Source organism: Puma concolor, chromosome B1 (assembly GCF_028749965.1).
Source record: "Puma concolor isolate L17-30 chromosome B1, mPumCon1.1.hap2, whole genome shotgun sequence".
NCBI lineage: Eukaryota > Metazoa > Chordata > Mammalia > Carnivora > Felidae > Puma > Puma concolor.
The window spans coordinates 128079332-128092531 of record NC_141670.1 but is presented as its reverse complement, the minus strand read 5'-3'; the positions used below and the strand labels follow the sequence as shown (position 1 = coordinate 128092531).

The 13200-nt window shown below is 38.6% G+C and overlaps 1 protein-coding gene across 14 annotated transcripts in view; it reads left to right on the top strand.

The window, feature by feature from the left end:
• PDLIM5 (PDZ and LIM domain 5) overlaps nucleotides 1-13200 on the top strand; it is a 225507-nt gene that overhangs the window by 152521 nt on the left and 59786 nt on the right. For 8 of the 14 annotated variants that reach the window (XM_086704559.1, XM_086704558.1, XM_086704556.1 and 5 more), the window contains 3 exons: nucleotides 8429-8545; nucleotides 10512-10652; nucleotides 11606-11737. The exons of 3 other annotated variants lie outside the window; for them this stretch is intronic. In XM_086704559.1, the coding sequence (XP_086560685.1) occupies nucleotides 8429-8545; nucleotides 10512-10652; nucleotides 11606-11737 (390 nt within the window). The remainder of the gene's footprint in view (nucleotides 1-8428; nucleotides 8546-10511; nucleotides 10653-11605; nucleotides 11738-13200) is intronic. 3 more of the 14 variants (XM_086704557.1, XM_086704553.1, XM_086704562.1) reach the window with 2 other exon arrangements.

Genomic DNA, 13200 nt, shown 5'->3' with positions numbered 1-13200 from the left:
GTTCAGATATATTGTGTGTCTCTTTTGAGCAATTCTCTGGCTGTCATTTTTTTCCTGGAATTTCTTTTGAGGAGAATTCTTCCATTTCATCATTTTGTCTGGGTTTCTGTCTTTTACATGTTTTAATAGCTTGTTATGTGTCCTGCACCTAAGAACACTCCTATATTAAAGAGGGCCTGGGACTTCAGGAAGCGTTTTTGGAGTATGTTGTGTGCACTCTGTTGTTGTGTATATGACTGCTCTATCCCACTGGTCATTCTTGTACAGAGCTTCTCCTTACTCGTAGTGGTGGATTGTTTATGCCTTCCACACCAGGTGTGCTTTGATTTGTTTGTTGAAGTAACCCAGGAAAAAAGGAAAAGGCAGGGGACCTGATCCCCTACAAAGAGAGAAATGAAAGGGACAAAAACAAAAACAAAAAGACTAAGCAGAGGATCAAAGGAACTATGTGTCTTAATCCAGAGAGAGAGAAAGGAAAATAAAGAAGAAAGAGATATAGAAAAGGTGTAAAAATAATAGAGTGAAAACGCCGGGTTAAACAAAGAAACAAAGCAGAGATAGAATGAACATAAATACGCACATATAATTAGAATTGACCAAAACTCAAATCAGAAACTATGAGCCTGATTCCAAAGGAAAAAATGAAGAGGGTAGAAAGAAAAAGAGGAGAAAAGAGAAGGAAAGAAAGGAAAACAAAAGAACAGCAGACTAACATACAAAACTGCAGGACAGCTGTCTGTTGGTGCCTGGGACTGTGCTGGTCTGGAAGAGAGGCCTTTGGGTCACTCAGTGTCAATCCCGCTCCAGTAGATAAGCAGTTACGGGGCACGGAGGGGTGGGGTTGGTGTAATCAGGTCCCGCCTCCACTGGGGGCTGCTGTCCTGTTCCCTGAAGTGCCTCCATGTTGGTGATGGGGGGAAAAATGGCAACACTCCCGTCTCTCCTCCCCAGACCAGGTGTCTCAAACCACACTCTTCCGGCAGCCCTCACAGAGCAGCACAGGCAGCTGGCTTGCCCTGCTTCACAGTCTCCCCCGCATCTTCTAGGCACTCGGCTGGGATTCAAACAACAATGTCTTAAAGAATCGCACACCACCGGGACCCAGTTCTGGAGTAGCGCCATTCCACCCTGCTGATATCGCTGGTGCCTGCAGGGTCTTCTGCCCTTGGTGTGGGCAATAAACCCTCTTCCCACAGTACTTGAGGGAGGGGACTGTTCTCTCCCAGTGCTCCCCTGAGATCACTACAGCACCCCAGGGGCTGGCTTCCAGGTGCTGGCTCCCCTCCCCCACAGGCACACGCACATGGCAGTCAGGCGCTTTTGAAAACTCCCCATCTTTGGCTCCTAAGGCTGTTTGCAAAGTAGAGACTGCAACTCTCTGTATTTCTCATTCCCCATTCCATGGTCTGGAGAAGTTCTTCCCTTGGCCTAACTCAATACCATGACCCACAGCTTCTCTTTCCCTCCCTTTTGTCTCTCCACAGAAGAGGATCCCTCCCCTCTGTGCCTGTGCCATTTTATCTCCCCAATTCGCATACATGCACCTCTGTGCCACCAAGCCATCTCCCTCCACAGATAGATTTCCTGGGGTTCCAAGCTGACCTCAATACAGCCAGGTTTGAGGGACTAGGGAAATCCCATTCCCCATACCTCTTCACCATCTTAACTCCTCCTGTCCTAGGAGACATTTGTAAAGCCTTGCTAGTGAGCACTCAGAAAAGGACAGAATTGCCAACACCCAGAATTAAGTCCTCAAGAAACAAATCACAGCCAACTGAACACATTTTCAATAAATTGCGGGAAATGTTAATTTTAACAAGTCATGAAAGCAAGGCTTTTAAGGTACCACTGAATTTAATGAGGTTAATGATTATCAAATTTTTAGATTCATAATAGTTGAATTGAATCAAAGGATATTGTTTTAAAGCACGAGGACTTGAATGAGGACTTCTATAGCTTGCTACCTAAATTTGTGGGTATCATGAGGTCAAGAGGTATGGCTCACTTATACCTTAACCAGAAAATGGACCAAATGTAGTAGAAAAAAGAACAAGAAACTTAATATGGTTATGTGCAGTTTAGACGAAATAATTTTGCTCTTCTGGTAGAGAATTTGTGATAGGGGATGGATAAGGTTAGCAAAAACAAATATAAAAATATTAGGGATTTTAGAAGAAAATAAACCCTATAAAAGTCATGTCATATGGTTCTTAAAATTATAAAGCAAGCAGTAGTTTGATTCTACACTTGTAAAATCTCACCATCTCACCTGTCATATCATATTTAATCCTTGGGATTAATGTCTGACAATTATGTAGGTAATCCCAAGAAAGTCAATTGAAAAATCCTGGGACAATTAAGCTGTCCAGATATGAGGCAGATATGAGTGATTGATTTCACCTGATAATATGGACTTTTCCTTAACTTAAATCTACAGCTGTGTCTTCTTCTTTCCCAAACATTCTCACTTAGTCTCAGGCTTTAGTGATCCCAGCTAATTGTTTATTACATACACATATAATAAATAAATCCAGCAAGTGTTTGTGAAGTACTTATTGTGTGCCACTCCCTATTATAGATGCTTGGTTTATAACAGAGGCAAGGTTCTGTCATGGACTTACAGTCTAATGGAGCAGACATGCAATAAAAACGCAAATAAACAATAAAGTTTTATGTTATGTTATTCTATAAAGAAATAATATAGGACAATATGACGAGTATAATGAGGGAAGGAGAGGAGTGAAGTCATTACACACTAGTTAGGGAAAAAGAAGGCATTTGAGTTGAAACATGAATGACCTGAAGGCGTTAGCCATGCAAATATGGAGAAGATAGGCTCTGTAGGCAGAAGGAATAGCAAGTGCAAAGGCCCTGAGACAGGATTCAGCATGGTGTGTTTAAGGAACTGAAAGAGACCCACTGTGACTAGGGCATTTTGTTTGTTTTGTTTTATTTTAATGTTAATTTTGAGAGAGACACACACAGAGCACAAGTGGGGGAGGGACAGAGAGAGAGAGACACAGAATCTGAAGCAGGCTCCAGTCTCTGAGTTGTCAGCACAGAGCCCAACACAGGCTCGAACTCACAAACAGTGAGATCATGACCTGAGCCAAAGTCGGAAGCCCAACCAACTGAGCCACCCAGGCGCCCCGGGGCATTGTTAATAAAGGAGAGAGAGATGAGAGATTGAGTGAAGTAGTCAGAAACTAGATCATTTTTTGCCTTGTAAGTTGTGTTAAGGGATTTAGATTCTTATCCCAGTTAATCAGAAAGCCCAATATAGGATTTTAATCATAAAGAGATCACTCTGAATACTATGTAAAATTGATTGTGAGGGAGAAATAATGAACATAGCAGACTAGTTATGTGAATTCCCTTAGTTCAGGCAAGAGATGATAGGAGCTTAGGCCAAGGAGGTATTAATGGAGAGTGAGAGAGTTGGATGGGTGTATATTTTAGAGGAAGTACTGACAAGAGTGTAGAAATACTGAGGGGCAGGGGTTGATGGATAGAGAAATGCTGCTAAGATTGTGTGAATTTGGTAAAGATTAATTTAGTTGGTAAGAGTCCGTGGTAAATGTCAGTTCAGTATAGTAAAGAAGCTAATAGACTCAAGATGTAGAGGAGTAAGTTACAAAACAAAGAGGTGCTTAAAATCCAGATTTTAGGTGTATTATTCTTTTTGATGAAAAATAGAGGCTATGAATTCTGGAGTGCATGGCTGAGATATTCCAGGCCTAAGATTTAGCCTTAGAAGAATTATCAATGAAGTGAAGAAGCCAAAGAATTTAGCCGTCAGGTTATTCAGTGATTCAACGTGACAGCAGTAAAGTCAAGAAAGATTGTTGGGATGAGGTAAAGAGGAAGAGTGAGTCGGGCTTCTAGGAATAGCCAGCAAAATAGTACTAAAGACAGGCAAGTGTGTACGATTGAGGTACAGAAGACAGGAGAAGAGAAGGAGTGGTCAGCTGGGTTTCATACCAAGACTAAGTAAAATGAGGAATGTACTCAAAAAGACAAAACTGTACGATTCTACCTATATGAGGTATTAAAGACGATTCACAGAACAGAAAGTAGAGTGGTGGTCGCCAGGGGGCTGGGGGCGGGGGGGGAGAGGAGTTGTTCAATGGCTATAGTTTAAGATTTGCAAGATAAAAATGTTCTAAAGATCTATTTCACGGTGAATATACTTACGACTAATGAACTGCATGTACGCTTAAAAATGGTTAAGAAGGTAGTTTTATGTTGTGTTTTTTACCACAATAAAAAGAAAACGAGGAACACAAACTGTCAACTGAATTTAGCCACAGAGAGGTCATTAGTTACCTTGACAAAAATACGGTTTTATAAAGCTTGGAGGATGAGGCCCACTTGAGGTGGTTAAAGAGTGACAGGCAGGTGAGGAAATGGAGACAGAGTTGCTGGAGTGAAACTATCATTCAGCTTGACTTTTAATAGGAATAGGAAAATGGAAGGGAAAGGTAGTTTTGTTGTTCATGTGTTTTATTATTATTTTTTTAGGAGAAATTATTTTATAATTGGGCTTTTGGTGTTTTGTTTCCTTTGCAAAAAGGCCATTTTATTAAAGTTCAGGGACAGGATCCATGGGCAGAAAGAGTTGCACTGGGATTTATACTACAGTGTTTTGTTTTTGTTATTGTGTTTAATTAATGTTTATTTGTTTTTGAGAGAGAGTGACACACACACACACACACACACACACACACACACAGAGCACAAGCAGGTAAGGGGCAGAGAGAGAGGGAGACACAGAATCTGAAACAGGCTCCAGCCCAGAGCCTGACACGGGGCTCAAACTCACGAACCACGAGATCATGACCTAAGCTGAAGTCGGACTCTTACTGAGCCACCCAGGCGCCCCTGTACTATTGTGGTTTTGAATGGGGACTCAAAGCATGCAGTGGAGAGGGAGATGGAAAATGCAAAGGAAATATATCAATTGAAGCCCCTGAGAAAAAGGGAGGAGGTGGAATACACAGCATAGGATCTTGCGTTTGGGTAGTTGTCAGAACTGGGGCAAAGAAAGACAGGTCCATTCCCTGGTCCTGCAGAATGGTAAATTAGTAAAATGAGCAGCCTCACACCTGGACAAATTGTTAGCATGGGTCCCCATTAAAAAGCATGGAAAGAGACAATGTCGAAACTATGCAAAGAAAGACAATTGATGAGAAAGATAATGCACAAATGGCTCTTTGTTCAGTTTTCCTAAGAAAAGCAGACTAAAAGGCTGCAAGCCCAACTCTTCAGACATACCTGTGAATGATTTAAGTCTTCATACCTCTCTCTGGTAAGAAATGAAAACTCAAGTAACAGACAAAGCAGGAAGTTTGGCTGCTGCAGAGGTGACATGAATTAGAGCTTCCTCCCAATCCTAAAAGGAATAAATATTAGGGGATGGCAGAATTAAAGTAGATACTGATGTCTGTTCCATATTAAATGAGGTAGTTCAAGATTTTCTTAAGTCTAGTAGTTTTAGAGGTTGGCTAAGCAAAGAAATAGGTGTGCATAACTCATGGGAAACCTGCCAAGTGCATTTGTTTGGCAACTTGGAAATCTGGCTTTAGAAGATATTTCATGAATTATGTGAAGTTTATTCTCAATTGGCACTCATTTTTCCGATCAGCACATTTCATGGAGGTATTGGAAGACCGAACTCCACCTTATCCCTTTTCTTACCTGTCCTCATTAATATAGTCATATGTAGACATTGATAATTCTTTATGTTTTCTCTTTTTCTTCTAGACTACTGATAGTTCTTTATGTTGTAAAGGGCATTTTTAAAGATACTTTTAGAGGTCTAGTAATTTCTTGTAAAGGGCATTTTTAAAGATACTTTTAGAGGTCTAGTAATTTCTTAGATGATGTGACCCTTCTTGCTTAGGCAGTATTATAGTACCTGTTTAACCTGATTGCTGTATAGTCTTTAGAAGGTACAAGTATTTTCTAAGAAATATATGTATATTGAAAGTGACTTCTGTATTTGAAAACAGTAAGTTTCATTCATGCATTTATTCAACAAATATTTATTGTTTACATTGTGGTAAGCACTTCACTTATACCAGTAAACATAATGGTCCCTAACCTCAGGGAGCTTCTAATTTAATGAGGGAATCCAGATTTAAACAAATAACCCCACAGACTATATGATTTCATTAGGAACAAGTTCTGTGAAGAAAAAGTACAGGGTATTTTGAAAGCATAGGACCTGGGCAACCTAAGGTGATTTGGGGAATTATTGAGACCTCCCTGCGAAGGTGACATTTAAACTGAGGCCAGAAGCACGCTTAGGAATTAGCCCAGCGAAGGTATGGTAGAGAGGTAGGTATTGAGAGTGAGTGGTAGCAGACCGTGCAGAGTCCTAGAGGTGGGGAGAAACGTGGCCTTTCTCAGGAAGAGAGGAAAAAGCAGTTGGATTGGAGCAGGGCAGAAAGGAAGAGCTCTTACTGGAGAATAGGGAGCCCAAAACCACAGGTGTCTTTAGAGCAGTGCTGCTCAGCGACAGACAGGGTCAGATTTGTGTTGTTAAAAGTTTACTCTGGTAGCTGTGTAGAGATGTTATCTCTAGGACAGGGGTCAGCAAACTGTGTTTGTACAGATCCAGATAGATAGGAAATATGTTAGGTTTTGTGAGCCACCTGGCCTGTCACAGCTGCTAACCTGTGTGTGTAGTGTAAAAGCAGCCCTAGACATATGTAAATGAGAGAACCTGGCTGCTTTCCATAAAGCTTTATTTAAAGCTCATTAAAACTGAAGAGAGCTGAAGTTTGAATTTCATGTAATTTTCATGTATCATGGAATGTTATTATTCTTTTCAGTTTTTTGAAATGTTCTTAATGTTCATGATTTTGAGAGACAGAGTGCTAGTGGGGAGGGGCAGAGAGAGAGGGAGACACAGAATCTGAAGCAGGCTCCAGGCTCTGGGGCCGTCAGCACAGAGACCCACGTGGGGCTCAGACACGTGAACTGTGAGATCATGCGTGACCTGAGCCGAAGTTGGATGCTTAACTGACTGAGCCACCCAGGCGCTCCTTCTTTTCATTAAAATAAGAAAAACCATTTAGGGGCTCCTGGGTGGCTCAGGTAGTTGAGCATTTTGATTTTGGCTCAGGTCATGATCTCACAGTTCAGGAGTTTAGCCCCACATCAGGGTCTGTGCTGACAGTGTGGAGCCTGCTTGGGATTTTTTTCTCTCTGCCTCTCCCCGACTCGTGTGCTCTCTCTCTTTCTCAAAATAAATAATAAATTTTAAAAAAATTATAAAAAGCATTTTAAAATATGAAAACCACTCTTAATTTATTTGGTCCAATAGTCATGGTTTGCTGACGCCTGGTATAGGATTTACAGTTCTTATTGTTTAACATTTCTACTCTGTCTCTTAAATGATACTTAAATTCTACCATGACATTTTTCTTTAGTTATCTACCTTGTTTTTCAACACTCTGGTAAAGGTATGACCAATGCTAAATAAAAAGTGGGAATATAACTTCTCTCCCTTTCTATTTCTGTCTTAGTGTTCCATTTTCTATTCTGAAAATCCATGTAACACGACTGACCTATTTTTTTATTCACAGGTTCTTTTTTTTTTAAACAATGGGAAATTTTGTATTTCTCCTATTTATTTTTTCTTCCCAAAGTGTTACACATTGTGTTTTCTTCTTTCAAGCCTCACACTGAATTTTTCATTTTTTTTTTTTAACCTGGTGGTAGTTCTTCTAAAATTTAATTCTGGCATTCAGAAGAAAAAAATGGTATGGACAGGAGAAAAACAAAGTAAAAAATAAAGCAACACAATTGCATGCAAGCATTTGTTGTGTGACTGGATAAAATACTTTGTTTCCATGGAGATAAACATCTGTGTAATTCCAGATCTGCAAGCACAGCATTCTGACTTGATAAGATGTTTTTAGTTGCTTTCTTGCAGTGCCCTACTCAGACAGCCACCCCACAAGATGCTGGAAAGAATTATGTAGTGGAAATAGTACAGACAGACCTGGTTCAAATTCCACCTGACCCTTACTAGGTATATGATATTGGGCAACTGAATTAATTTTGTGGAGCCTAACTTCCCTGAAGCATGCAAAGTACATAGTCTTTTGTACTTTGTATTGGATACCTACATAGTACATAATACACAGTGTTGGGACTAGGTGTGTGGGAATTCCCATCCACCTTTCTCCCACACGGAGGTAGCCATGTTAAAAAAAATGGGGGATGAGGACAGCCTCTGTTTGGTGATGGTGAGGGTGTTGGTTTTGGTTTTAACTTTTTGCAGATATGAAGTTAAAGAACAAAAGCTGGAGTTTTTCCCAAATGGAACCAGTGTACTTAAAAGGTGGATAGATGATAAGTGTCTGTACTTTTCCTTAATATTTCCTTTGCCTTGCTTATTTTGCTTCTGAAAACTTAGGTTTGACAGTTCTTGGGAAGACCTACCTAGGAGTGGACCTCCCCGACCCACAGCACCTCAGGTTTTACATATTGGTAGCCAAGTAGCCACACTCTCCAAAGTGACTACATATTCTAGGTAGAGTTTTTTTTCCTTTTTGGTATGTCTAAATTTTAATGCTAATGATGCAATTATATACTAAAATGGACTAAAAGGGAACAAGTGATCGTAGATTACAGAACTGACATCATTAATATATAGACAAGAAAGCTTGGCGCTCAGCTGTGGAACACCACTTTACGTTGATTTTATGTTTCTCTCTCTTTTTCTCTCTCTCTTTTGTTCAGATTCAAACATAAATATAGAGTTAGGGTCTATGCCTTCTATTTATTCGTTGTGATTTGGAAAGTCAGCTCCCTTGAGTTTGTTATAAGTCTACTGAATTAGAGCATCACTTCTAAAATAGGAGCACTAGAGATCTTATGTTCTGGGTGCCCACACGTCTTCTAAAGATATTGATTGAGGTTACTTGTAAGATTGTACAGGACTGCACTCATGCTAAGTCCTTTTATATGAATATTTATGATACAATGCCATGAAAGAAATTCATTACAGTTTCCTTTTCTTTTTTAAATAGAATTAAGTTTCTTATTATTCTCCATTACTTCCCCCAAATAGTACCCATTGCCTGAAAGATGCAGAGTAATCGAGAAATTCACAATTGAGGCATTTGGTAACTTGATTCATCCACATTGCATGACACTCATGTTACCCTACTCTGACACTAATAGCATCTTTCTTTTCTCTTTTCTCGCCCCATTCTTTCTTTCCTAGCCATTCACGACAGTTGCTAAAACATAGCGCTACAGTTCAGTTAAATTATAGGCTTGGGAAAACATTATACTTAAACAACTCTGTATAATTTTTAAAAATGGCTTGCCACTGCTCTTTAATTTGCTTTCTAACAGTTTGTAAAGTTATAGCCAGTGGAACTAGGAATAATGGATTATCAAATCCTTCCAACAAGGAGAAAAGACAGTTTCAGACACCTGAGCTCTCATTTAAATCAACCTGAGTTGAGTTTGGCACATACTTGCTTTGTGTTGGAGGTGGCCACTGTCACCATTTGTGAAAAAAGTGATCATAGAATGGTGAGAATGTTTATTAATAACTTGCACACATAAAGGAGGAGGAGAGACCATAGGTTTCACACTGTGCATTTTAGATTTTCTTTTTACTTAATAAAAAAGAAATTCTCAATTTCAAGTTGATAACCAACTTGAAAAATATCACAGCCCTAATGATGGAATGTTAATTCCTGTCCAGGTGTTTGACCTTTTCTAAAAGACCAAAGGAAAATATTATTATTTTAATCATAAGAGTTCTGGAAATAAAATTTTATACCAGCATTTTTGAGTCTTGACAGAGCTAAATGAAAATAGGAGTATAGAACATTAGGGAGAGTGGTGTTTTAGTCATATTCACTTAAACTGTGCTGTTTATTTTACAGGGGTGCTTTTCTTCCCCAAAGAGGTTCATTCTCAATATTTTAAAGTTATTTCTTATTCCTTTTAATATGTATTGCTGCTTCTGAATAGGCAGCTGGTTGTACCTGCTTCTCTTGAAAGCACAGTCTCATTAAAATGTCAGGCTCTGGGTGTATATCATCTCTAAGGTAAAGCTCTTTACGTAGAGGCTTTTTAGAGAAATCGACATAACCTTCCTTTCTCTGCTTACAGAAATTCAAAACATCATGTTTAGATTTATTTTCTACTTAGATGCTGACAAATCAATCCTCACATGTGTGATGTATGATATTGATTTAACTTTAAATAGGATTAGAGTCAGAAGTTAAATACATTCAAAAGCATTTGTATCTCAAAAATCAGTTTTATGGAGGATTATATATCAAATTTTAATTTCCGTGAGAAATCATAGCAACAGTAAATAAATGACCTGACCTTCTGTTACACTTCTGTATTGTACCTTTATAATGTCTATTAATGTAGAATGTTTACTATCTTACCTTTATTATGCTACCTCTTCTCACTTTCCCTTTTTGTTCCTCTCCTCTTTTTTTCCCTTCCCCACCTATCAATTTAAGCAGCAACACAAGCAGTGTGGCAACAAGTTCTTTGGAAGGTTTTCGAAACTTTTCTACCTTCTCTTCTCCTGCTAGATACAGTGCTGCGGCTCTGAGCAGCGCAGCTGCTACTGTGTCTGCTGTTCTTGCTGCAAAAACCAGGTAGAGCTTTATGTGCAGGGTGTGTCTTGTGTGATTTCCAACACTTTTCACAGCCTTACAGGTCCCCTCAAAGAAGACATAGCCATTTGAAACAGTCACAGCTCTGTGTGAGACCTTGATTGTGTTGTGAACGTTTTACCCAGGCCATAGACCTCTCCCACAGTGTTTCTTACTGGTTTTTCTTTTTTTAAGTTTATTTTTTTATTTTGAGAGAGACAGAGACAGCACAAGTGGGGGGAGGGGCAGAGAAAGAGGGAGAGAGAATCCTAGGCAGGCTCTGCACTGTCAGCACGGAGCCCAAGGCAGGGCTTGAACCCATGAAACCGTGAGATCATGACCTGAGCCAAAACCAAGAGTCAGATGCTTAACTGACTGAGCCACACAGGCACCCCTGTTACTGGTTTTTCTTTAAATCACCTGTTCATCTCTTTCCATTACTGCCATTTGTCTAGGATACTTCTCAGTTGCATGTTGTGGGGTTTGTATAATTTTTAGTTTTTCATAATCTGAAACAGAATGAACTATCAGTAGATATTTTAAGTTTCTATTGGTATTCTCTTCTCCCACAAACTGATTGTATTTGAGGGTGATCTAAAGTCAAACTATTCTAACACCCCTCCTCCCCCAAAAAGAATAGTAACTTTTTATTTTTGTGAGATTCTGTTTTTACATAATGTCTAGTAGTCTTTATAGCTTTACATGCTTTCTAAAAGATTGTCTCAATCTAAACTTTGGTGAAAATCTAGTCATTTCCATATGAATGAGTCAAATAATAGAATACTCTTTGCCCTTCTTTTTATCCTCTTTCTACTGCTTTGTTTTTTCTGCCTGTCTGTAAAATCTTCTGTCTGTAGCTCTTTCTGAAAATGTTTCCAATCATAGACTGTAAAAACTACTTTTTGCTATTGGTCCTGTGATGTTTCGTCTTAAACCTCTTTCTGAATGCTCACCAGGCTCTCCAGTCCTGATAAATATCACACACTCTTGGATGCACTTAGCATCAGCCCTGTTTCCAAGCCTTTAGCTTTTTCGTACCTCCAGGCCTCCAGGAAGTCAACTGGCTCTATCCATGTTAAGGAAGCAAGGTACTGTGGCAGCGCATATCACGGTGGTGGTTTGCTGTGAAATATACTGCTTTCTCTCTAACACTTAACCACTATATTAATAAGCCAGATGAGAAAGTCCTAGAGCAGATTTGTGTTCAGTTTTAAATTAACTGTAAATTCAGTGCAATGCTTATTGCACAAGCATGTTATTTTGTATGGTCATTAACTTTCCTTTTAACCCCTTGTGACATTTTTTAATAGCACATTTGATGTTGGTATGAAATTATTAGTAGTTTTGCAAGTATTTAAATTATAGTGGAACCCTTTTATTGCGTGCATGTAGCTCTACTAGAATAATCAAATGTTTAGTAAGATATACCTTTATACCTTTTGCAGAAATGAAAAAGAATAATAAAACAATTCATTTTGATTGGCTACTACTTATAGTACTTAATACGAAGTTTTTACTGGGGCAAACAACAATTTCACCATATCTGGGAAATTCTGAAACACAAAATTAATTTTTTTACTAAACTTAACCATGATGCCAAAAATTATTAGGCATAATATAAAAAATAAAAATATCCCAAGTGTTCACTAAAGGTGTAATCTTAATGAAATAACTGTATAAAATCATTTCTGATGGAACATAAAATTAATGTTGGGGTATACAACTATGACTGTAATTAGTAAAAACCTGATATGATTTGGGCCATCCACTGATTATGTGTTTAGAGCCTATCCACTGCTATGGAGGTTTTCAATATACTTAATTATATGACTTTTTAGGAGGATGTTTAAATAGAGGGAGAGAGATCATTGTCCATTTTTCTCTAAGGAAAAAAAAACCTCCCCAAATAATTTTATATTTGTGGAATTGTGATTGTTAATTGAGCAGAAATCTTTCATCATCAGAGCTGACTCTGTCTGTACAGAGACAGGCTACTGACCACACTGAGAATAAAAAGTCCCTTAGAGAACTTAATGGAATGTTCTAGATATTCTCTCCAGAAAAGTACCTATTGCATTTTTAAAAAACTAAGTGACCAACGATATGTTTTGATTGATATCAAGTGGAGATGGGATGGGGAAAACGGAAATAAGATGGAGAAAAATACTAGTTATGAGACAATATTTCCTTCATTAGTGCCTTGCTCAGTCAGCCCTTATCTTCATATTCCAGTAAGTTATTTTGCACTCACTATTTAATATAAAAGAATAACATTAAAATTCTTGCAACCCTTGCTTGATGAGAGAATTTTAATGTTTTTTTCATTTACCATTGCAAAAACAAGGACAGTTTTATGACATTTTCATACATAGCTTTTACATGCAGTCTGTCTTTAAGTAGAGATAGATTACTCTGAAATAAGTGAATCCTAGATAGTTTTCCCTTCAAGTAAAACATTTTGTTGTTTAAATAAACTTCTTGTTTAAAAAACAAAAAAGATGTGCATGCAGTAATGGGCTGACTGACACTATCCATGCAATAGGCACAAACT